The 26,061-nt window shown below is 46.8% G+C and overlaps 1 protein-coding gene across 2 annotated transcripts in view; it reads left to right on the plus strand.

Annotated features, from left to right (window-relative positions):
• The first annotated feature begins 620 nt into the window (after positions 1 to 620).
• Positions 621 to 26,061, plus strand: part of LDLRAD3 (low density lipoprotein receptor class A domain containing 3) — a 241,762-nt gene continuing 216,321 nt past the window's right edge. The window contains exon 1 of one of the 2 annotated variants that reach the window (XM_023239769.2): positions 621 to 736. In XM_023239769.2, the coding sequence (XP_023095537.2) occupies positions 691 to 736 (46 nt within the window). In that variant the 5' untranslated portion in view covers positions 621 to 690. The remainder of the gene's footprint in view (positions 737 to 26,061) is intronic. The other variant, XM_023239770.2, reaches the window with a different exon arrangement.

Genomic DNA, 26,061 nt, shown 5'->3' on the forward strand with positions numbered 1-26,061 from the left:
AAGGTGTTAGCTTCCCTACTCCACTTGTGGTTCTCAGATGTCAGTCTAGGAACCACCTAGACGCTTGTTAGAAAAGCAGAATCTCCGGCCCCACCTCAGACCCACGGAGTCAGAATCGGCATTTTAACAAGAATCCCGTGTCCAATGCATATTACAGTTTGAGAAGCACTGGTCGCGGTATTCTGCTCTTGCTACTAAAAATAAAATGCATATTTTCTCATAATATTTGGTCCTTTCTTCCAAACTTTTTCTGTCTCTCCCTGGAGTGAACTAATTTTATAGTTAAGTCAAGAACTCCAGCTTGGTCTGGAAGGCGGTGAGCGCCGCATCCTCGAGGATGGAGGAGCTAAGGGAGGAGGAAAAAGAGGGGGCAGAGAACAGAGCCCGGGCTGTTGGAAGAGCCTCGAAGCCCAGGCGGGAGGCGGCGAGGCCAAGGGGGCCGGACGCTCCGCAGCCCCGTCGGCGGCCCCTGCAGCCGGGCACGCGGGACAGGGCGCGGACGGCGCGCGCGGCGGGGCGCTGGCAAAACTTGGCTGAGCGCGGCCGGCGGCCGGGCCGGGGCGGGCGGGGCGCGCGGGGCGCGCGGGCGGAGGGACAGCGGGGGGCGGGGCCGGCGCGGCGAGGGGCGGGGTCAGCGCCGCGGCCGCGGGGGCAGCGACGGCGCCGGGCAGCGGGAGCGGCGGCCGCGCCATGTGGCTGCTGGGGCCGCTGTGCCTGCTGCTGAGCAGCGCCGCGGGTGAGTCGGAGGGCGTCGGGCGAACTTCCTGCGGGGCGCGGGGCGGGGGTGCGGCGGCCGGGCTGCGATCGCGCGCCCTCCCCGCGGCCCGGCTGCGTCTCCCGGGCGAGTGTGCACGGAGGGCGGCCCCCGGCGCCGGGCTGGCCGGGACCCGGGCGAGGGGCCGCGGCGGGGTGCGCGCAGTCCTATTGTGTGGGCGTGCGGGCCGGCCGGTGCGGAGGGCTGTGCGCGCGGGCGGGGCTTTGTGTGCAGCCCGGCTGGAGAGCCCGGCTGCTGCCCCGATTGGGCGTAGCTCCAGTGCGTGTGTGTGTGTTGTGTGTCTTGGGGAAGGGAGGAGGGGAGGGGAGGGGAGGGAACTCTTCCCTGATCCCATCTTCCCAGGCTCCCGGTGCTGGGCGCTGTGCGAGCCTCCCCAGGGCCTCTTCCCGCATCCCTCGCGTGCACCCTTGTGCCTCAGTTTCCCCCCTGGACGTCTGGCGGGTAGCATGGTGGCTTCTTTCCACTCCTTCCGGAGACTGTGTTTGGTTTGGGTAAAGAGAGATGATGCAGGGCCAGACCTGGGAATTATTAATCTTTCCCACTTATCCGGGGAGCAGAACGTTTGTCATCTGACCACCCCGAGTTGTTCCTCAGCGAGCGCCCAGACTGGCGAGGTGCCCGTTGAGAGTGCACCCCAGCTTCATCTGGAGGCCCTTTGGACCAGGCATCACCGCAGCGGGTGCATCCTGAGGTTCTGGGAAGCAGCAAAGCCTCTTTCCCTTCCTGACAGCGTGCTGTCCCCTGGAACTTTTCTGCTGATGTGGTCACGCTCAGAATTCCAGCCCAGGAGCCCTTCCTCCTCTGCCCCAGCCCGCTGGCCACAGCTGTCAGCTGCCCCTCCTCAGCTCGGCCCGCCCCCTGACGTTTATTTTTGGGCAGCTGATGCCCAGAAAGTGGGTGACAGGGCCCAGTGAACTTTCTTCAGCTGAAGCATGCTTGCCTGACATTTGTGCTATCCACTTATCTAATGTATGCCTGATTTCCCCAGATGCTTCTAGCTGTTTGCTATGGAGGTGTCTGTGGTGTTTCATGTGTTGGGAAGTTGAGGCTGACATCACTCTGAGTTCCCCCACTCCCCCATGTGTGTTTGGAAAGAGAAATCCCCCTCCTTCCTTGAAGTCCCTGGTCCTGGTCCTCCTCAGAATCCACTGGGCAGCCTTTCCCACCTCTCAGACCTGTGACATCATCCCCACCCCTGGAGACCCGTTTTGGTGTGTGTGGGTTTGCTGTGCCTTCCAGTGATGGTGGAATGGTGGTAGGTGCCATGCGGTTTTAACTCAGTCTGGGGGACAATGCCCTGTTTCTCCTGAACTGTCAGGCCAGTCCAGCGAAAGAGTCCCAAGGGGGCATTGGCAGCTATAGGTAGGTGTGAATGAGCCTGTGTGGGGGCTGTTAGAACAGGGAGCTTTCCAGGGCCTCTAAATTCATGCTCTCCATTTGCATAGCGGAGATGTGTCCCATGGTAACATCCAAGTAGGACAGTCTGGAAGCTGGCTCTTGTAGGTGTCCTCAGATTTGCTTGTGGCTCAGTGGACACTTTTTGCAATTCCCAGTTGGTACTTGGTTGCTTTGGTTGAGTCTCCATGTCTGTAAAAATAGCTGTGAAGTTAATTTTGTCCTTCTCTGGTCAATGCTGGTTATTTACTACATGTATACATATAAAATAGCATTACAATAAACAGTCACAGTGGGGAGGGAGAGATTGGGGGTCACAGAACCTCCTGACTGTCCGTGGTGGTGGTTTTCCATTCTCTGTGGTCATTGCATCATTGTGGCTTTGAATCACCTTTACAGTTGTTGCTTTAGAAACTTCTAGGCAGGTTGGGTTGTGTGTGCATTTTTCGTGTTACATTAAGCATCATCCTTTTAGCATGGATTCCACGTTGACCCAGTGTGTTACCAGAAACAGGGCTGGTCATTTTTCTTGATGCCCCCGGGTGCCCCTGGCCTTCCAGCCTCTTAGAGAAGCCCATGTGTGGTTCAGTTTGGGGTTCATAGTGGGACCAGAGACTCCACCCCTCTATCTCATATCCAGCTTCTTGGTGCTCTTCTGGGAAGTTGGAAAAACAAGAGAGATTATAAAAGCCAGTACTTTGGATTTCTGTCTCCCCTTGGAGAGTCTGTGAAGAAAACTGGGGTCATAGTTAGTTGAACCCTACTCTGAGTTTCTTTGTAGGGCTGGGAGGCCACTGACATCTCAAGAGCAATCCGGAGGCCTTTGTTACTCAGGAACCCCAGACACCTCCGTGTGTTTTCTTTTTCTTCCTTTGTTATGTTGTTTGTGTCAGTGAAGTGAAGCATTGATTTTTTAGCTGTTGTTATGTTTTAATGTATCCTGTGAGAAAGACTCAGCCCATCCAATGTCCAGTTTCTTTTCCCGTGGTGGGCTTGCTGGGTTTTAAGTGCACAGATGGTGAGCCGTGTCTGATGGTGGCCGTGTCCTGCGGGTGGTCAATCCCACCTCCCCCTGGGCGGACCTTTGCTTCCATTCCCTGACATTCTCCTTCTGTCAGTGAACACGCTTGATTTTCCCCCCATGTGTACTCCCAGGAGTGTGAGTACTGACCTTTTCTCCTGGAAAGATCTACTTAATGGTGTGAGCGGGTAGATTTCATTATTATTTTTACCTAGTTGAGTAACATCGCAGCCCAGCCCTGGTAGATGAGACTGGGCACTGTGTACCGAAGTACAAATAAACACACCTTGTTGCTGTTCCTCTTCAAAGAGATGGGACAAAGGTTCCCTGCTGGGGTCTGAGGTGTTTCTATTTGGCAGCCCACTTAGGCCTTTGACCTTGATATGGGTGGGGGAGGAACAGCGGAGTGAATAGGAAAGGGCAGGATGGTCAATTCTGGGCCTCCAAGACTGGTGTAGACACCTTTTTACCAGAGTCTCCAGGGTAACTTGAAAGTGGGCTTGTATCTCACCTTCATGAAGCATTTTAGAAGAAGCTGGGAGTAGGAGAGTTTGTAGTCAAATAATCTCATAGTAAAGACTTGACCTTGCCCGTTTGCACGGGCCCAGGGAGAAAGGGGACCCAGTATTGATGGCAGGCACATATATGTGTGAGATATTTTGCTTGCCACTTTAAATGCACGATCTTGTTGAATTTTTTCAATGGTACTGTGTGGCAGGAAGTCATTTTATGGTTCACGAGAACTCATTCATACCCAGGATGCCGGAGTGAGGACTGACGCTTGGATTCTAACTCTGGCTTCTTGTTTGCAGGAATCATGCACACAGCTTCCACGCCTTTACTCCCACTTGCTTTTGTGAATTTAACAGTCAGTGAGATTGTTTCCATAAACACCCCTCCTCCCTAAATCTGTTCGCTTTGTGGTCACTGCTCTGAACTTACCAGTTGGTGTTCATGGGAAATACAGAAAATAAATCTCAATCCTTGAGGAAAGATGGAACTTTTCAAAATAGCACGGGTCTGTTTTGCTGTGTTCATGGTGGGGAGGCTTGGTGGAAAGATACCATGGGCCATGGTTGGATTTCTTGACCTGAATTGTAATTACTTGGCGGGGGGGTGGGGAGTGAGGAGGGTTGGGTTGTTTTTGTTCATTGAGATCTATATGTATACATTGCCCTTTTTTTTAAATATGTTTATTGTATTTTACAATTAAAAAATAAAAGATGCTATATGCCATAGGCTGATGGAACTATTTTTAACTGTAAGATAGCCCCTGGGGACAAGTTTTGTTCTTTGGATCCTCCGGGATCTGTTTTGTTTGTGGAGTTTTCTTGTTTGTTCTCTTTTCCTCTTTCTTTCTCTCTTTAGAGTATTTTGGAAATGGTTGAGCCATCCTAAGTGTGCTGGTTTTTCTGCCAGTGCCTATACCTGACCTCCAAGGAGATTTTTAAGATGGTTGTGTGTGCGCGCGCGCGCATGTGTGTGTGTGTGTGTGTGTGTAAGTAAAAGAACTGTTCTTTCTTTGTAATTGTTGTAAAAGAATCTGCTCTCTCGGATGCTGAGGAGTACCTTTAAAAATGTTTCCTGGGAAAGCAGCCAGGTACTTTGAAGATGCGGCATTTGCTTGTGACATCATCTGCTTGATTTTTTTTTTTAGTCAAAAAAAAAGTTTATTTATTTGTTTATTTTGAGAGAGTGCTTGCATGCGTGGGGGAGGGGCAGAGAGAGAGAGGGAGAGAGAACCCCAAGCAGACCCCATGCTATTAGTGTAGAGCCCTACTTGGGGCTCGATCTCATGAACCATGACAGCATGACCTGAGCTGAAATCAAGAGTCGGAGGCTTAACCGACTGAGCTCCCCAGGTGCCCCTGCTTGCTGTTTGATGTTGCTTACCAGAAGAAGTGGACTTTTGTGACTGGGTAGCTGCTCCGTCCCAGGGATGGCAAATGTTTCTTTCAGGTAGGATTGTTAGAGTTTCTGGACATGATTGCAGGGATGGGGTTGGTCTAGTGCAGGATTTCGCAGCCTCAGCTCTGTCGACTTTTGGGCTGCATAGTTTGTTGTGGGGACTGTCCTGCCATTCTAGAACATTTAGCAGCATCGCTGGTTCTAGCCAGTAGCGGCTCCTTCCTCTTGGCCTCCCACACTTGTGACAATCAAAGATGTCTCCAGATGATACCAAAAGCCCTCTGGGGGCAGAATGCACCTCCCCTCCCTCCCCCCCCCCCCCCCCCGGTTGGGAACCCCTAGGGTGAGCAAGCCCCCTTGCCATACACCTTGAGCGTTGTTACTGCTCATCCAAAATATCTTCTAGATGCGGTGGGTTGGGATGGCATCCTCCTTCCAAGGGGTCTTTTAGTCATCTGGTTTCTGCTTTCTGTTTCCACAGCCCCAGAAGTTCAATGTGAAAGTACAGTTGTAATTAGAACCGCCCAGCACTGACCCTTTCTCTCTCTCGCTTCCCCTTGTACCACAGCGAAAACTTTCGGGAGTTTTACGTTGCAGATTCAGTTCTCCTGGGAGAGACTCCTGAGGAGGGTGACAGCTGACGCCAGAAGCCTCTAGGCTCCCTGAATGTGAAACTGGGGAGGTTCACCCTGCCTAGAAGTCCGCCTTGGGAGTTGTGTGTTGAAATCTTAACCCTGGAAGTCCCCCCTTCCTCTGCTCTACAGAGCAGTTACTGTTCTTCTCAGCTTCCCTCCCCTCCCTGTGATTCCTGCTTCCTTCCCATCAAAGGGCTTTACAACTTGGGTCGGTTGTGCAGGTGGCGGGGAAAACCATCTGTACTAGCGGCAAGATGGTTTTGGGGGAATTTTCATCTCGGACTTTGTTCTCTGAGGTCTTTTTAGAGTTTATGTGTCACTTTATAACACTCGGATTCCTTTAAGACACTTCGCCTTCCAGCTGTCATTTCCCTTTGTTCAGTGTCCAGCTTTCCTCAAGTGTTTTCCTTCCTTCTCTCCTCAGACCAGCAGTGTGCATTGTCTGCGGTCTTTTGTGCAGGAAAAAAGGAGGCTCCACGAAGAGGGATGCTGGGCTTGAAGGGAGAAGCGGGTGTTATCTTAGGTCAGGCACCTGTGCCTCCGGTCACGTCCTCTTCAGAGAGGCTTTTCCAGGGAGGAGCTCTTGCTTCCCAAGCATGCAAATGTGTGTTCCCTTTTGTCTTTGGATCAATTAGAAAATTCTTCTCAAAGTTTTACGTGGCTCTTCATCAGTGTGGCACCAGCTCTGCCCTGTCCATGCCTTGCTCGAGGGGCTTGAAGCTGCGTAAACGTGTTCATTGTCCTTGAAGAACCGGATGATCCAGTGATGGCAGTGGGGTTGTTTCCCTTCTGTCCTTATCTGGGAAGGCACTTGTCTGCAGGCACTATTGCAAAGGCGTTCTGGATGTGAGGTGTACCGACGCGCACCTGGCCTTGATGGGAACAGAGCTGCGTGGACGTCACGGGGCCTCAGCACAGGTGGATATCTTGCCTTTGGGGATATGAAACGGATGAGTCCTTCTTGAACAGGTTTCAGAGGCGGTGGCCCCATTCTGACTTGCTTTCTTTTGCTTTCCAGTTAGAATGTTGGGTCATGCGTGTGGGTGTTCTAAAACTCCTGTGGCTCTTGGCTTCAGGGATTTGAAGAAGACGTTTCTTCTGTGGCTTGTGGGCAACAACCTTCTTTATCGTTCAACAGATATGTCCTATTTCTTGTGTCTTTCGTGGTATCTAGGTGCATAATAATGGCTGTCCCTCCTTGAAGGTTTTCTCTATGTGGCAGGGTGCCATGGCTGTATATACATTATTTTGTTGTAATCTTCTTGAATTAAAGCCATGACAAAAATAATACCCAGATACCTGCTTATTATAAAGATTCAAACAAAATAGGATCCTTACAATAAAACATTAAAATCCTTCTTCGTCTTTCATTTACATTATCTCTCCTTTTCCTAAATTACTATGAACTGATATATATCATTTTAGCCCTTATATGGATTTACACACACACACACACACACACACACACACACACACACACACACACACAATTTAATGAGCTCATATGTCTCTGTATTTGTAATTTTTCGACTTGTTGTTTTCACTTAAATATGTATTTTTTTTACATACATACTTAAATATGTATTCTGTCACTTTTACTTTGAGCTATGTGAATTAGTTATGTCTGCCCCCACCCCCACTCCCGTTTGGAAACGTCATTTATTCCAAAGCATTTGGCATTTCCTCTTAACCTTAATGTGCACTGCAGTAAGGCTTCAGCTCTTTGTGTGTGTCTTCCTCTATTAAGTACTTTAAAGTTACAGAATTGCTTTGCAAAAATGATGGAATTGCAGTCATTTTTCCAATGACAGATATTTGCTTCCCTATCACCACATTTTCACTGTTTCCTCACTTTTTTGTGTACACACTGATTTTTCATTAAATTTTTTTTAAGTTTATTTTGAGAGAGCGAGAGCGAGCGGAGGAGGGGCAGAGAGAGAGAGAGAGAGAGAGAGAGAGAGAGAGAGAGGGAAAGAGAGAATCCCAAGCGGGCTTTGGGGCTCCATCTCACAGTGAGCCAAAGTCACGAGTCAGACCCTTAACCAGTTGAGCCACCCGGGTGCCCCTAATTTTTCATTTCAACATTGGATCTCAGTACAGTCTTTAAAAGACATTCTGAATACCAACCTCTTCAGTACTGTCAGTGCCCAGAACTGGACAGAGGTGAGGACACCATGAATGGCCGTGACCAAGTTTGCCCAGGTACCACCAGTGACCAGTAAATCACTGCTTCTGTTTGTCCTGTGCTATCACAAGATGCTGTTGAGCACATCTTGATTTCAGACATATTTCAATATTAAAGATAAATTGGGTACATCCTGATTTCAGATGTATTACAAAAACAAAGATATGCATTGTCTTAACCATCTTTCGGTTCTTACATATCTACCCATTCTTTTAAAAACATCTTCTGGGGGCGCCTGGGTGGCGCAGTCGGTTAAGCGTCCGACTTCAGCCGGGTCACGATCTCACGGTCTGTGAGTTTGAGCCCCGCGTCAGGCTCTGGGTTGTTGGCTCAGAGCCTGGAGCCTGTTTCCGATTCTGTGTCTCCCTCTCTCTCTGCCCCTCCCCCGTTCATGCTCTGTCTCTCTCTGTCCCAAAAATAAATAAACGTTGAAAAAAAAAATAAAAAACATCTTCTGGTATGTGTGTATACCATAATTCATTTTTTTATTAAAAAAATTTTTTTAATGTTTATTTTTGAGAGCCAGAGAGAGAGACAGACAGACAGACAGAGCGAGAGTGGGGGAGGAGCAGGGAGAGAGGGAGACACAGAATTTGAAGCAGGCTCCAGGCTCTGAGCTGTCAGCACAGAGCCTGACGTGGGGCTCAAACTCACAAACTGTGAGATCATGACCTGAGCCAAAGTCGGACTTAGCTGACTGAGCCACCCAGGTGCCCCAAATCTTATTTCATTTTCAAGCAGTTTATTCAGGTAGGTGGTATGCTTTGCCATTTTATAGATGAGGAAACTAGAAGGCTAAGTAATGTTCCCAAGCCCACAGCCAATAAAAGGTGGTTTCAGAATTGGCATATAGGACTGTACAACTTGAACCTGTGCGCTTAACCGCTGGACCACTGGCTTTACTGCTCTGGCATCGAGTAGTCACTCAACTCAAGTTCATGTATGCTGGAAGAAGCAGGTGTACTCCCTAGCTTGTGCTAGACAATTCCATCATTGGGTAGTGATGTCAATATTGATTCCAGTTTATCATGTTGGATAGAATGATGTTAGCCATTAGAGTCAGGGGGCGTCCTAAATTGATTTTGTTCGAGTGGCTTGGTTTTGGCAGATTTAAACTGATGTTCTGCCATTCCTCCCTGTGGAGAACTTGTCATTTTAGGTATTTAAATTGGCCTTTGTGGAGGCTTGTTTTATTAAAAGAAACAATAACAACAAACAAGTTATTTCAACACCAGGAGACTTGCCTTTGAATGTATTAATGATGGAGAATTTTTTTCTCCCTGTTGCTGGAAATATTTTATTGGAATGCCAACCTAAAGCAATTTTTTTTGGTCAGTACTTCCCTTAAATACTGCTGGGTTGCCAAATAGAAAGGCTCACTGTTTATAAAGTCCTGATATAGGTTTTTTAAGACAGAAGTACAGTGCTGATTATAATATCTCATATAAAAAGAAAAACTGAAGTTTTATTCTTACTTTCTGACCCTGAGCTGAAGCTTGTATGGTTCACGTATGGGAGAACTTTTTCTGAACGCTAGTCGTTGATATTATTCATTGTGAAAGGTGAAATGTTAATATACTGCACCAGAAATAAGGTAGAAATAATTTGCCCCATTTCGTTGCCCCAGACCACAAGGTTTGCTCTTGTGGGCAGTGGGTCGTACCTTGTGAGAAAGTAAGGCCACAGGTCTGTCACATGTTAATAACTCTAGGCAGACCAGAGTGAGCTGAGCCTCAGGATTCCAAAGTCTCTCTCCCATGTCCTCTCCTTTTCATGAGTCATTGTGATATCAGGAGACTGTTAATTGGGTGGATTGGCTGGTGCTCAGATCCAACTGTGATTTTTGACAGACAAATAGCACAGTGTGAAGACAAGGTTGTCTCTGGCCTGGAGAGAGGCCACAGAGAGGGAGGGCAGCCATTTAGCTTACTCTGGAACAGGCCTTTGGGAACTGGGTGCTGGAGGAACATGGAATTTATGAATAACTTGATTGAGAAGACTTGCAAACCCAAGGAGCCAGTGTTCCACGTGGGACACTCATGTGTCTGTTGGCATACAGAAATGAAAGCATAAAGGGTGTTTAATTTTACTGCATTAAAAATCCCTTCTCGTTATTATAAGGCCCAGTGAGGTTAGCTTCGGGGATATCAGAAGTGTGTCGTCTTTGATGGCAGCCCTGGAACATTTTCCTTCAGTCCTAGCCTTGAATCAGAGCAGTGTTCTCCGGGAGTCGTTAAACTAATTGGACATGGCTGAAAAATGAGTCCCAGTCACTCTTGTAGCTCCATGGTCAGTTAAAAAAAGCCTCTCAATTGGTTTGGAAAGTTCTAAATATAACTTGTTTTTTATTTTAAAAATAAAATGGGGGACTTGGGGGCGATGGAAGGGTGATTAGCAATGTAGGGTGTTTCATCAGAAAAAAATCCAATGCCATAAAAAAGTGTCAATGCTGAGAGAAACCAGAACAGAACGGAATAAAGGGTTTTGAAAACAGATTTCATAAAAACATCAGCATAAGCTTGATGAAAAAGTGTGATAGTAGCAAGTGAGGCCAGCTGGCAGGACCTGGGGAAGCAGGCCTGGAAAGTGTGGGTGCTAATTACTGTAGAAGAGATGAAGTTAAAGAGATGGCCTGTCAGGAATATTCTGTATCAATGAAAGATAGAGCTAGCCTTGTAAGCGTCATATATAGAGAAACTGTACATCCTTGGATCTATGCAGTGATGCAGGGAGGCAGAGACTTAGCACGCCCCAAATTCCTTCATGTTGCCCAAGTAGATGGTAAGGACAATACAAGAAAAACTAACAGATGTCGAAAATATAATAGGGACGCTCAACGTTTGAGTTATAAACACACCAGAGGAGTTGGAGATGCTCAGACATTGGAATAGATATTCTGGGAAAGGAACACTGTTCAGCCTCAAGGGGAGAGTATCAGGATCTTTTCCAAGTACAGTAAAACCTTGGATCGCAAATAATTTGTTTTGCAAGTGTTCCACAAGATGGGCAAAGGTTTCTAATAAATTTTAACTTGATAAATAAGCAAGGTCTTGCAATATGAGTAGCACATGGTGCCGAATGTCACATGATTGCAACTGAGCCAATGGTCCTGTCTTTCTCTCACTGTGGAATTGTGGGTGATTGTCTCCCATGCTTGGATGCTTGGTCTCACATCGTGTTGTTTGGCAGAAATCAGTGATTTTTCAGAACATTGGAAGGTGCCCACAACTGGCACGGGTGTATTTTTTGTCACTTCAAAGCACCTGTGGACAGTCCTTTGCTTTTCCATGCAAGAGTAAGCTTAGGAATGCTTTGCCTCATTCTAGGTCAGGCTGCCTGCAGATATAGACCCTTTTCTCTGCTTCCTTATTGCCAGTTAATTACATACAGTATATGACAAGAGTTTGTCAATACTGTCCTGTAGTCAACATCCATGTGAGTGCCTATAATGGCCCCCGTGAAGAAGGGTAAAAAGAAAGGCAGTAAGAAAGAGACAATCACAGTGGAAGTTAAGGAAATCATGGAGGAGCACGAATGAGGTATGCAAGTGGCTGAAATTGAAAGATTTTATAAAAAGTTTACATCTGCATCTCGTCTGCAGAGGAGGAGGAGAAAACCGGAGGAATCCCTCACTTCAAATGAGATTAGGGATATGTGCAAAATGTGGGAAACTGCAAAATTCTGTAAATATTTTGGGTAATTTGGGTATAAAACCACCACTCGAATAAGGCTGTAGAAGTGCAAGAGATGAATCTGTTTAACGACAATGCAGTGTTGCAGTTCCATGAAATCCTCAAAAGGAGGCAAAAGCAAGTGTCATTAGAAAGGTTCCTTGTTAAAGTTGCAGGGAAAGAAAAAGATTCCATTGAGCCAATAGATAGCAGTGATTCCGTCAGCGATAGTGAAAGTTGTTCTACACAATAACCCTCCTTTCTCTTGTCTCCCTCACACCAGCCCCAAATGTTTTCAAAGGTAAGTGCAGGTTAACTTATTTATATTTATTTATTTTTCTCTATATTTTGTGTTGTCTTCATTGTTTTATATTACATTACAGGATTGTCATGATCTTATATGAATGTTTTTGGGTTGTGGAGCAAATCATCTGAGTTTCCATTATTGCTTATGGGGAAGTTTGCTTTGATATACAAGTGCTTTGGATTACAAGCATGGTTCCGGAACGCATTATGCTCTCCAACCAAGTTTTAATTTACAAAATGTGACTCAGCAACAACCCTGAACAGAAAAAAGGACTCTTCCTTTCTTGTGTGATTAAAGTTCCATGAGGCAGGATGGCATCAGGCAGGTTCTTTGAAGGCTGCCTTAGTTGCCGTGATAGTCTAGCTCCTGAGTCAGTGCTTGGCATAATGTCAGTCACACAATACAGTACCCTGTAGGTTTCCTAGAAGGAATGGAGGTGACACTAAGGACGTGTGGTTTTGAGAAAGAGAGGCAATTGAAGGAAGTATGAAATTTCCCTGGTCAAGCTGGTTTTGCCCTTGGGTGGCACATTGTTTCCCTTCCAGATTTTGGAACAGTCTTACTCATTTTCCAAGACCTAGAAAGGTCTTTACCAGAGATACCTGTGACTTAAAAAAGACAAAGAAGACGACGTCTTTGCGAGGGAACCGATGATTACCATATTAAAATCAGGGGATAAATTAGTCCCTTGTGAGGCTGGCATGTGGTACGTAAAAAGGGTGTAGGACAGGTCAGTGAAAACTGCTTCGCATCTTAATTCCATTTGAAGGGAGTTAATAGGGAGAAGTTACCAAGAGGAAAAAGGGAAAACAGTTCTGTTTTGTGAAATATCACTGTTAAACATGTTAGCTAGTAAGAAATTGAAGGTTGTCTTCTGGTCTCATTTCAAAGCAAATAAGAATTTGCTGCCTAAACCACATAAATGATTCAAGGAAGGAAGTGCATTAGTAAGCATAATCTTAGAAATGGAGGGTGATAGAAATACACCAGTTATAAGAGTAGATGTAAGAAAAAAAGCTGTCACTAACTCCTAACTGAAAAAAAAATCACCCATCTATTCATTACAGGAGACATAGTAAAAACCAAGAGATATGAACAGAATGAAAAGTTAGGGAAATAAAATTCATTATGCAAGGGCTACTTTTATGGTATCAGATAAGTAAGTTCATAGCATTAAGCATTAAGAGAGATAAACAGGGTTACTGCAGAGAGCTAAAGGTTCATTAAACAATGAATATCTGGGTTATCCCATATAAAAAGACATGAAGAATTAGGAACATAATTAAAGGGTACTTTAATTCATAATTGTTGAAGGTCCTTCAAGTATAAAATTCGTTAGTGCTTGCCAAATTTTGGAAGGTTAAAACACTTAAAGAATACATAATTTTAATGTCGCAAAGGAAATGTCCGTGGGAATAGGGGAATGCAGGTGGCAGACGGGCTGGTGTCGGTCTGCAATGGGGTGTGGAGGGTGGGCCCGATGTGTTCTTCTGGATATTCCCAACAGCCTTTCCTCCATACACCTGCTCCCTGGACTCGTGCACGTGTTTGCTAATGGAAGCTTTGGGGATAAAAAAATCCTCCCTGCTAATGAGATGAGAAAGTTGATTCAGCTTTCAGTTGGGCTGAGCAAGTCTGACACTGATGGCTGCCCAGGGCCGGTGTCTGTGCGTGAGAGTTTCCAGGGGTGGCGTAGGGCCGGCCATATGGATGGCAGAGAAGATTTTTGAGAAAGTCATTGGGAAGGAAAGTCTATTTTTGATTTTATAGATTAGTAAGCATTGATAGTATCTGAATTATGAGCAGACATTTTCCTGGTTGAGTATAGTGGATTTTCTCCTTTAAGATTATAGTGTAAGGATTATCGTGTGGTGCTTTGCTCTTTAGAGTGTGATCTATAGGCCCACAACATCAGCATCACTGAACCAGAGTCTGCAATTTAACCAGATCCTTGGGTGATGTATGCACACATTGAAGTTTGAGAGGTGCTGATGTAGTGGCCGGGGATACAGGCTTTTGAGGAAGTCAGCCTGGGTTCGCATCCTGCTCATTCCCTTGACTTTGGCCAAGTTTCTTAAACATTTACCAACCCACTGTGGCTTCATCTGTAAATAGGAGTAATGATGTTTGAAACCATTATTGCCATGTTGAAATAGTTTAAATGAGATACTGCACATAAAGCGGTTCTTTTTTTTTTTTTTAAGTTGTATTTATTTATTTAGAGGGAGAGAAAGCACAGGCAGGGGAGGAGCAGAGAGAAGAAGAGACAGAATCCTAAGCAGGCTCAGCACCATCAGTGCAGAGCCCGACACGGGGCTCCAAGTCATGAACTGTGAGATCATGACCCGAGCTGAGATCAAGAGTTGGACACTTAACTGACTGCAGCACCCAGGTGCCCCTAAAGCATTTAGTTTTTAAAATTGCCTACTAAATGTTACTTATTTTAATAATTACTCAGGTTTATTATAAAAGTTTGGAGAGGAGTTTAGAAAAACACAAGTTACGGTGCTACAAACTAAAGATTGTTAACACATTGGTGTATTTTCTTTTATTTTACGTATTTTTGATCATGCTGGGAATAAATTTTGGTGTACTGCTCTTTTCTCCTGTGAGTATAGTATAAGCATTCTCCCTTGTTAAACTAATCTGGGGGAACAGATGGTCTGACATCACCGAATGGCTGGGTGTATTCTTTGAAGTTGGCTATAAAAACCACCTAACCCGACCAAGTCAGTGGCAAGCTTATACATAGGGGATGATATTACCTGCCCCATCTCATTTGATGTGGTGGTCATGAGGGTCCCATGAGGATCACGTATTCACAAACAGCTAGTGCGGCGTCTTGACTCTCGATTTCAGCTCAGGTCGTGATCTCATGGTTTGTGAGATCGAGCCCCACGTTGGGCTCTGTGCTGACAGCACAGAGCCTGCGTAGGATTCTCCTTTTCTCTCTGTTCCTTCCCTGCTTGCATGTGCACATGTGCACACATGCTCTGTCTCTCTCTGTCTCTCTCAAAACAAATAAGTATTAAAAAGAACAGCTAATAATAGGTATGATGCTGTTTGTATCTATGTTATTATAAGTGGATGGTGTTAACATGTAGGAAAAACCTAGAACCATAATTACCTACTGACTCCACAATTCTACTGTTAGGACTTTATCCTGATAGTGTGGGATGTGTACAAACTTTCAGCTAGGATCATGTGTGTGGCAGCATTGTTTTTAATGGTGAAACGCTGGAAGCAAACAAAAGACTCATGAGAAAGTGAGCTATTACATCAAATGCTAAAATGCTAGGCAGACTGAGAAGGATGCTGTAGGCCTGTACGTTCAGTAAGCTGTCCCCTAGCCACATGTGGCTACTTCAGTGTAAACGGGTTAAGATGAAATACAATCGATCAGAAATTAAATTCTGCCTTTACTCCACGCAGATTTCAAGGGCTCAATAGCCTCAGGTGGCTGGTGGCTACCTTCTTCCACAGCTCAGATGCAGAACATTTCCATCATCTCAGGAAGTTCTTTTGGATAGCGCCACTGTAGAAGAATAATTCTTACATGGAAAGGAAAATTTTGTGAGGCAGAATGATTCAAATTTATAGAGAGAGAGAGAGAGAGAGAGATAAATTGTCCCGTGGTGTTTGGGGAACAACATGGCATTTCCTGATTTTTCTAAGTTCATCAAATCTGGCCCTAATGGTCCCCACTCACCAAAAGCTCGAGATTCGGTACAAGTGGGTTGGTGAGGCCTCATCCTGTAGCTTCTCTCAGGACCCTCGGTGTCTGACCTGATCATTGCTGTTGCTGTTGCTGTTGCTTTTTCTTCCAAAACTTGTTGCCGAGCATTGGCCCTTCTTGTCTGCCCAACACTTCAGTCCCTCCCTTCCCACGAGTTAACTCCCCTTACATTTCACAGCAATGGTTTACAAGAGTTGCGAGAGAGGAAACCACTATGCTCCCTTCCCCATTCAGATTGGTAGGATAGTGTTACCTATTAGAGGGAAAAAGGCTGAAATCATTCTACGTTAAGTGGAAGACAGTAATAACAACACAACTCCTCTTGAGTGATTTGAAAATGTGTGCTCTGCTTTTAATCTGGTTTGCAGATCCTAGCAGGGACTGTGCAGGAGGGCTGTACAGAGGTGGACCCTCCCTCCCCTGTCCCTTCCAGCAGTCTCTGTACCCAGGCACCCAGGCCTCGGTGGGAGTACTCCCTTCACCTTGCCAGTGGGGTCAGCTGAGACAAATAACCCTTGCTTTGACTTTCTTGGAGGTGCTGTTGGTGCCTGAGGGATCCCTGTCTCCTGTTGCGTTTTTAGAAACGGTTCTGGCCCGCTTGCCTGAGAAAGGACGGTGTTGGGCGGCTCATTCCTCCCCCCACAGCTAAATGCAGCCGTTATGTGTGGAGTGTGTGCCCTTGTTTACTGTCTGGTCCTACCGTTGATTTAGACCGTGTCTGTGTTTGTACAGTTTCTCAAAGAAAGTTTCCTCTTCACCCTTCAGGACCTTGCCAGTGAATCTCCTTGTCTCGAAAGCTGTCCTCCCATATTCAACTCCCAACCACAGAATTAAGCTGCCTTTTTAAAAATTTGGTATGTGGATATGCTGCAAAATGATCACTAAGTAAGTTCACTTAACATCCATCACTTGGCAGAGTTGCAGATTTTCTTTTCTTGTGATGAGAAGTTTTAAGATCTGTCCTCTGAGCACCGTGTTATTAGCTGGAGTCACTGTGCTATACGTTACATCCCCAGGACTTAACTGCTGTTATAACTGGAAGTTTGTGCCTTTTGACCTCTGTCACCCGTTTCTCCACCCCCACCCCCTGCCTCTGGCAGCCACCAATCTGTTCTCTATTTCTCTATGAGTTCGGATTTTGGGTTTTTTTGTCTGTTTGTTTGTTTTTATTTTGTTTTATGATTCCATATATATGTGAGATCATACAGTATTTGTCTTTGTCTGACTTATTTCACTTTCCATAATTGCCTCACGGTCCATCCGTGCCGCCACAAGTGCCAGGATTTCCTTCTCTTTTAAAAGCTGAGTAATATTTCATAATCTCACTTTTTTTAAAGTTTATTTATTTATTTTTTGGGGGGGAGCAGAGAGAGAGAGGGAGAGAGAGAATCCCAAGCAGGCTCCACACTGTTGGCGTGGAGTCTGACACGGGGCTCGAGTTCATGACCTCAGATCATGACCTGAGCCGAAACCAAGAGTAAGATGCTTAACCGACTGAGCCACCCAGGTGCCCCTTATACATGTTTTAAAGTGTACATAAATGCTATCATACTGAGCATATTTTTCAGTTTACTTTTTCATTTATTCTTATAATATTGAGGTCCATCCATGTTGCCATGTATAGGTGTATTTTTTTAGGTAAACTCTACGCTCAGTGTGGGGCTCTAACTCACGACCCCAAGTTCAAGGGTCGCACACCCTACTGACTGAGCCAGCCAGGTGCCCCAATATAGATGTGGTTTTTAAACTGCTGTAAGATACTCCATTGTATGAATATACTGCACTTTGTTTATTCATCCCTTAAGGAGACCTTTAGGTTGTTACCGCACCTGTTTCCCCACGTCTTCCAATACTTAGAATTAAGAGTTCTTAGTTTCCCAAGAGCACAAAGCAGTAACTTGCCTTGGTTTCAGTGTCTTTTCCCCTGAAAAGTAGGGAGGGGAGTGTGGTAGGCTGTGGCCAGTCTTCAGCCCGCCCCACCCCCTCCTCTACCCCCATTTGGATGTAGATAGAGAAGCCTGAGGGCATTTGGCACTGGGTGGTGGTTCCACAACCACCAGAGTTCAGGACCGGAACTCCAGGTTTAGGGCTGGCTGATAAGGTCTAGTTCTGCCAGGGAGTAGAATGTTTCCTTTTCACATGGATTCTGGGTGCTTCTGTGTCACAGCATCTAGAAGGAAGCTTTACTCTGTGAGGGCTGCTGAGATCACTGAACTAAGTTTGTGAGCAAACCAGCAAAGCTGTGGGAGCCACTTTCTGGCCCCCACTTCTGATGGAGGTATAGGATTCAAGAAGGCAGGCTCTTTAACCAAAAACTTCTGGGTTCAGATACTGGCTGTTGGCCTTAGGCTGGTTATAGAGACTCTATGCTTCAGTGAGCTCTTTAACCTATAAAAGGGAGATGAGAATAATGCCAGCCTCATAGCACTCTTGGGAAGAGTGGACAAGGTCATACATGCAAGGTGCCTCTTAGCCCAGTGCCTGGTACTTCATCAGCACTCATCTGCTTACCAGTCCATGCTCTGAGACTGGGTTTGAGGGCTGGGGGTGTCGTTTATGCCAGGATCCTGTGTTGGCACTGATGTGGGTGCTCTCAGTGAACATTTGTTGAATGAATATATGAGTTTCTACCTACGTATGTGCTTCAGTTTGTTTGTACAGCAGGTTATGTCAAGGCTTTTGAATTTTATACTAAGAGCCATGAGAATATTTTTAACCAGTGACTACTATGATCCTGTTTGGTCTTAAAACAGAGATGAGGACTGTTGGTCATTCTGATATTTTCAGTCTTAAAATTTTATGAACCCGAAGTCGGGTTTTTCTGACTCATTTTCACACTGACTTTTAAAAATGTATTTTCCCCATCTCCCCCGCTTCCTGGTCCTTCTGAACTACATTCGTAGTTTTCTTTCTGTTGGTGGCTCTGAAATATACAAGTGTTTGAAGTTTGAACTTGAGCTAGTCGACAAGTTCCAGGGGGTAGTCCCCTGCATAACCTGGGATATATTGAAGGTTCAGCGCTGAGTTCAATTCTAGAGGCAGAGTCCGGAGAATTCTGAATATGTTAGAGTTCTGCTTCAGGTTCACAGGGCTCACTCCCTCCGTTGTCTTGCTGCAGACGACTTTCTTCCATAGTAAATTTTGCATCAAAGGGGGTGTGTGTACCCTGCAGAGCCAGCCTGCAGAGTAAGTGACTGATGGTAAATTTCCCTATGTTGTTTCTGCTCTGACTTCCGGGGAATTGCAACCTCCCAGCTTGCTTCTGGGAGGTTCATTGAGTTGCTTGGGTTCTCCGGAGCACTTCCTTTTACATGAGTTCCTAAGGTGAACAGAAGAGCCTCAAAGATTTTGAACGAGAAACGTCCTTTCTTTAACCACATTTAAAGGGGCTTCGAGGAACTCCTGCCTGTTCCCTTTCCTACTGAAATAATTTTCATTTCTTTGAGAAATGGAGGGTGAGGACAGAATGGGAAGCAATGAGAATCTCTGTGGACTTGAGTTATTTGCACTCATACGGTACCATAAAAAGGCCATTGAGTAGATTTAGAAACCTGGTGGGGGCATAGGAGATGGGGGAAAAAAAACCAGAGTAAAGGCTGCCTTTGTAAAATAAATAAATAACACTGCCACTTGGAGGAGGTGAGTCAGATGAAGGTAGGAAAATAATGTGGTAAAGATTAAACCCAAAGAGGACAAGCAAAACAACCCAGAAGTCAGAAGTACAAAGTTGTAAATGTTAATGGGAGAGCAAAGTAGTCATGCACTGACTGAGTGGGCCAGGCCTTAAGGACGTTGGATTTAAATCCCACTAGATTTGAATTTTAATTACCATTCACATGCATTGCCTGAGAGTTGGGGATGGACATGTGTGTATACACACAGCCTTGTATGTGTGTGTGTGTGTGTGTGTGTGTGTGTGTGTGTGTGTGTGTATGTGTGCATGTGTACACATATAACCATTGCTAGCTTTGGTCTTAGGAGAAATTTCACATGGGACATAGGAGGTCTTCATCCTGTATCTGCTTATCTGTTTTAAAATGATAGATTGTGGGGGGTGCCTGGGTGGTTCATCAGTTAAGCGTCCGACTTCGGCTCAGGTCATGATCTCGCAGTCCGTTGAGTTTGAGCCCTGCGTCCGTCTCTGTGCTGACAGCTCAGAGCCTGGAGCCTGTTTCAGATTCTGTGTCTCCCTCTCTCTCTGACCCTCCCCCATTCATGCTCTGTCTCTCTCTGTCTCAAAAATAAATAAACATTTAAAAAAAAAAGATAAAATGATAGATTGGGGACTATGTCACAGGGGCTTCTTAGAACAATTATTTATCGTTCACTTACTTGTAGGACACTGTGGCAAGTCCTGCTGGACATCCAGAGTTTCCCCCGACTTTGAGGAAAGAACGCAGGAACAGAGGGAGAATGTGCAGATTCTATCTAGGTCTGAGTAAAGCATCGGGTCTTAGTGTGAAGAGCTGTACGGTCACAAGAGTGGCATGGACCAGAAGCGGTAGAATTCAGAGGATGTCCACACTTACTCCTCCTGCGATGGATAAGCAAGGATCGTGAAGGAGGTCCTGACACGGGCTTGGAGGAACGGGTGGAAGATAGGCTGGAGTGCCAGGCTGTCGTGGGCAGAGTCCCAGAGGTGGGAAAGTATGAAGAATGATTGGGGAGCCCCAAAGACGACAGTTTTGCTGGAGTCTCCAGGAGTGGTGGGGGCAAAAGCCAGAAAGAGGGCATGCTGTACTATGAATACTCCTCCTTACCGTGTTCCCAGTTACTGGCACCTCCTGTGTCCTAGTTATTGGCACTTCCTGTGTCCCAGGCACTGTGGAAAGTGCCTTACTCCAACCCCCTATGAGATAGGTACCGTTGCCATCGCTTACTTGACCTGGTAGGAGACTGATGCTCAGAGAAGCAAGCAACTTGCTAGGATGTGGGCAAAGAATAGGCTGCGGGCCCTGGGCTTTCCCGGCTTCTGTGGGTGGGGTGGTGATGAGGGCCGCACAGGCCAGCGAGAGCTTGGGCTTGCGTGACGGAGGTTAGGAGGCCGTGGCCTAGATTGAGGCTGTGTAGCACACGGGGGTTGGCTACTATGCAGGCTCCGCTATATCTGAGTGCAGCGAACACTGCCTCGCTCACACCGCCAGATGCAAGCTGCAGGGAAGGGGCCTGGATTTGGATACCTTCGATTGAGCCGTTTCCCTGCAATGGTGAGAGCAGACGCTGGCTTTGTAAGTGAGGGTCAAGCCGTTGAGCTGGGGACTAAGTGTAGGCCGCCAGGCATCGGGCGATTCCCAGACTTGGATTTCTGGATCAGTAAAATTATGAAAAATAAACCCAAAATGGGTGGGCTCTTGATGTTGGGTCACCTACTTGTATTTGCTCGCGTGAGAACAACGTAAAAAAAAAACAAACCCACCCTTTATTATATCGCTGTTTTATATAAGAAGTCACGTTTTACTGAAAAAAATGTAGGAGCTTCTCATCCTCAGAGTAAAGATGGCCCTTTACATGGAACAGATTACTTGTAAGGAGAGTTCACGGCCGTTGCTCCTAAAGTGCAGTGAACACCTTGCAGTATCTGGGTGTTTTCACACACACATTTGGGACCCGCTGGGAGAGGCTGTTGCGTCCCCAGAGGTGATTTCCTTTGGGGAAGGGGAGGGAAGCTGCATGGCACGTCGTGGGGGGAGGGGGAGGATTCAGGTGCCTAGTGTTTAGGCCTGTGGGCATTTAGGATTTAGAGAAGAGTGTTCCAGGGCAGAGAGCCCTGACTGTGTCCACAGGAGCTGGGGAGGGATCTCGTGAACACAGGAGCAGGGAGAAAAGCCAGAGAGAGGAGGGAGGGAGGAAGGGCAGTGGAGGGGGCAGACTGACCACCATTTAGCACCTGGCAGGAATACGTGCAGAGCGGCCCTTCACTTAATCCTTGTAAGAAGTCTTTGGGTCAGAGGCACTACTGCTCCCATTTGCCAGACGGGGAAAGGGCAGCCACATAAGTGTTTGGTGTACCCGAGTCACCTCAGAGCTAGGTCGCAGAGTTGAGGTTCCCGTGGAGCCTGACACCTCTTTTTATTTCTCTGCACGGGTCCCTCACTCTGGGATGACATCGGCATGCTGTTTGGGAGCCCTTTCAATGACTCCTGTAATTTATTTGGGGTAACCGTTGTGATGTGTCAAGGCACTTCTGATTCCCTTGGGGACTTGTGTGGTTGGCTGTCTTGTGACTTGGTGACCGTTTCAGCTGGTTACACCCCTTCAAGTGCAGCCTCATCATTTGGCACCTGGCAGACGGTATCTGCAGATCCACAGATTGCCGTTGTCATTACCAAGAATCCTTGCCTGAGTGTGTCCAGTGTGTGCACTGATCCGTGGCTAAGCTTCACCAGTTTGTGTGCGGATCTGGGTCCTAGAATCCGTGTGTCCTGCGCGGAGGTGGCAGCTGGGGTTCCGGGGTGCTTGTTTCTCCCTCTTACAAAACTGAAACTCCCAGAGAGGAAGGGGGATCCCCAAGCGGGCAGGATTTGAACCCTGGCCCCCGCCCTCTCGGTCTGGGCTCTTCTCACCTCACTTCTGCGGAGGCCTCTCTCTCACACTGGTGTGAACTCTCATAGAGGGCTTCCCAGAAAGCTCATAATAGAATCTTTGAACAGCTGTCCAGGGATGGTTTCAAGGATGGTTTACCTAGAATTTCAGATATTTTCCTCTTTTAATGGAAGCTCTGTCTGGCTAGTTGGTTCACGGGGGCCAGCTTCGCCCAGGCCACTTGCTTCCCAATTTGCAAGCATCCTCCATGGACAAAATCCACCCTACGGGAGCTTACGCCTTAATGAGTCTAGTCAAAGTCAGTCTCATAGTGTGGGCAGTAGGGCAGTAGCTTTGATCGTCCCGATGGGTGTTTTGGTTTCTGCCGAGGAGGGAGTGGGGAAAGGGCTTTGCCCAGGATCGATGTGTCGCTTCGCTGGGCGCACCATCTGGCCTGGCTCTCCGGGGAAGGCCCCAGCGTGTGCTGCTCAGGATTCAGCCTCAGCCCAAGGCTTTATCTCCCCTACAGCCCGGGGGCTTCCAGGGCTTTGTTTCTGGAACGTGTTGCTCAGTTGGAAGGCAGCCAGATGTTGGGACCAGAAGTGCACACCTCTAGGAGAGCCCTTTCTGCTTTTAGAGCAGCCCGTGGGGCTCCTTCCTGGCAGACCAGCTCCTCTAGGAGGAGGCGCGTGGGGCCCACGTGTGGGTGTGGGGTTTCCTCAGACAGACCCACTGATAAAGCATCTACATCGGTGACTTGGTACCCAGCCCTGGTTTGTTTGCTTTAAAAGGCTCAACAACACATCAGCCGTAAGGATGCCGGCTTGTTAGCTTTTGGTTTCTTGCTTGCGGTTTTTGTTTTTATGAGGAGCGGGGAAGCCAGGCCTGATGTTCTGGGAAGGAGCCTGCTGTGTGGGAGAGAGCTCCTCCCTTGTGTGTCTCACAGTGATGAGGCTCCCGCCCGTCGAGCGTTTTCCGTGTGCCCCGGCCGCGTTCTTGGTGCTTTGCGTCGCCGTCGTTTTCGTCTTCTTACCATCTCCTAGGGGGGTTGAATGGCATCCGTGCACAAAAACATATGTCCCAGTCCAGTTGCGAGTGTGACCATATTTGGAAACGGGGTCCTTGCAAAATGCAGTTGGTTAAGATGAGGTCATACTGGATTAGGGTGGGTCCTGATTCCGGTGACTTTAAGAGGAGGGGACACACAGACACGCAGAGGAAGATGGCCCTGTGAAGACACAGCCGGGAATTGGAGTGATGTAGGTACAAAGCAAGGAATGCCAAGGGGGGCTGGCCACCACCAGGGCCTAGGGGAGAGATGAGGAAGCGTTCTTCCCGAGAGCCTTCAGAGCGAGCCTAGCCTTGCCGACACCTTGACTTTGAACTTCCAGCCTCCAGAACTGTGAGACGGAATAGATTTCCATTGTTTTTCGCCACCCGGTTTGTGAGAATCTGTGAAGCAGATCGTGAAGCGGTAGGAATTACCTAGGAGGGTAATAACCCCATTTTGCAGATGAGCAAACCAAGGCTCCGAGGGGTTAAGTGTCCTGCGTCAGGTCACTCAGCGCCTGTGTGGAGACAGACAGGGGGATGGCGTGACAATGCTGCCAATCTACACCTTCAAGGTGGTGACTTTGTGCTCTCGGCTCTTTAGGACATCTGTACTTCTTCAACTGGACAACAAAGACTGGGAGTCTGTAGCAGGGAGGTGTGGGGGGCACCATCAAAGTGTCTTAAAGGAGGAAAGACACAGGACCAGAGGAAGCACAGTGGCTTAAGCCTGTCTTTTAACGGTCTGTTTCAAATTGGTACAAAAATGGAAGAAAATACAGTGAAAAAGTAGTTCCCTCTCTTACCCCTGCTGCCTTGCTACCTGGGTTACTAGTTACAGTTATACTAGTTCCCAGCCCAGAGGAAACCGGTCCTCAGATGCTCGTGTGTTCTTCTGGACGAGCTGTTTAATACATAGTACGAATGTATGCATACATCTGTGTATCTATAGTACATAGATATGACGCCTGTAGATATCTTTATATAATTGTGTATACGTATAGTATTCTGTATATATAACATAAATTTAGAATCTTTACTTTATTAAACAATTTTTTTAATGTTTATTCTTTTTCAATGTTTATTTATTTTTGGGACAGAGAGAGACAGCATGAACGGGGGAGGGGCAGAGAGAGAGGGAGACACAGAATCGGAAACAGGCTCCAGGCTCTGAGCCATCAGCCCAGAGCCTGACGCGGGGCTCGAACTCACGGACCGCGAGATCGTGACCTGGTTGAAGTCGGACGCTTAACCGACTGCGCCACCCAGGCGCCCCTTTAATGTTTATTCTTGAGAGAGAGAGAGAGAGAGAGAGAGAGAGCGTGAGCAGGGGAGGGGCAGAGAGAGGGACACAGAATCTAAAGCAGGCTCCAGGCTCTGAGCTGTCAGCATAGAGCCCGACGCGGGGCTTGAACTCACCAGCCGTGAGCTCGTGACCTGACCCAAAGTTGGACGCTTGTTTGATCGAGCCACCCAGGCGCCCCAATTTAAAATCTTTATATTGTTTATGCTTTCCAACAACTTTGCATGAATTTTTTGATTTGAGTTTTAATGTTCTGAAAAAGAAACACAACCATATGGTGTGATACTCATAAGGTACAAAAGAGCACACAGTGAAAAGGCGTCCTCTGATCTAGTCCCCAGCCACTCCTCGTCTCTTCTCTGGAGGCACCTGTTTTTTCGGTTATTGTTGTTTATTTACTAAATATATTTCAGAGCTCGCTCTCAGAACAGAAAGAGCCGCCTCATTTATTTTTATGGTTTATAGTATTTGTGGCGTTCTGTTACCTGGATGGACCATAAATTACTTAGCCCATCTGCTATTGGTAGATAGGATGACTTCCATCTCTGCTGTGACGGTGTTATGTTAAATAGCCTTACACATAGGTTATTTTAAATATCTGGAGAAGTGAAATTGTTGAGTTGAAGAGTTAAGCGCATTTGATATTTTGATGGTTATGCTTAATTGTCCTCCAGAAAGTCTGTTCCAGTCCCCCCTCCCCCCTCTGTAAACGAGGGTGCTGGTCTCCCCACTGCTTTCCCGCCCACTGTGTTACCAGCATTCTATCACAGTTAGTGCCTTATTTTATTTCTCTTACAATGAGTGAGCATCTTTTCAAAATGATCTTTTCTTGTTGATGTGGAGGAGCTACTTTGATTTCTTATTATTTGTAGGAGCCATTTTGAAGGAAAGTAGCCCTTTGTGATACAAGTGGCAGATAGATTTTCTCACTTTAGTTAGATTTATCGATCCTTTCTAGATGAAGAAATTCTTCTGGGTTTTCGTGTCACGTGTAGGCCCTCTGTGCTCCAGAATTACGTATTTAAAAGCTCCTGTTTTCTTCTTTTGATTTATTTTTTCATATTTAAATCCTTCACCCATCTGGAAGTTATTTTGGTGGTATGTGTGAGTCAGGGATTCAACTTTATTTTTTTCCAGGTGGCTATCAATGCATTCCATTCATTTATTGAATAACCCCTTCTTGCCCCCTGACTTGATTTGCATTAGTTTTTTATTGCTGCATAACAATGTCACTGCAAACTTAGTGTTTCAACACAGCATGTATTTATTGGTTCATCTGTGGTTCAGGAGACAGGGTGCAGCATAGCCAGGCTCTCTGCAAGGCTGCAGTCAAGGTGTCAGCTGGGGCTGCGGTCTCCTCTGAGGCTCGACTGGGGAAAGATCCATTTCCAAACTCACGTGGTCGTTAGCATTCATTTCCTCGAAGGGGGCGGGAGGAAGGCCTCATTTTCTTGTTGGCTGTCAGCTGGAGGTGGGTCTCAGTTACTTGTTCTGTCCCAACATAGCCTTTTGGTTCATCAAGTCAGCAAGAGAAAGAGGAGCCCTGTAGTCTT

Source organism: Felis catus, chromosome D1 (genome assembly GCF_018350175.1).
Source record: "Felis catus isolate Fca126 chromosome D1, F.catus_Fca126_mat1.0, whole genome shotgun sequence".
Lineage (NCBI taxonomy): Eukaryota > Metazoa > Chordata > Mammalia > Carnivora > Felidae > Felis > Felis catus.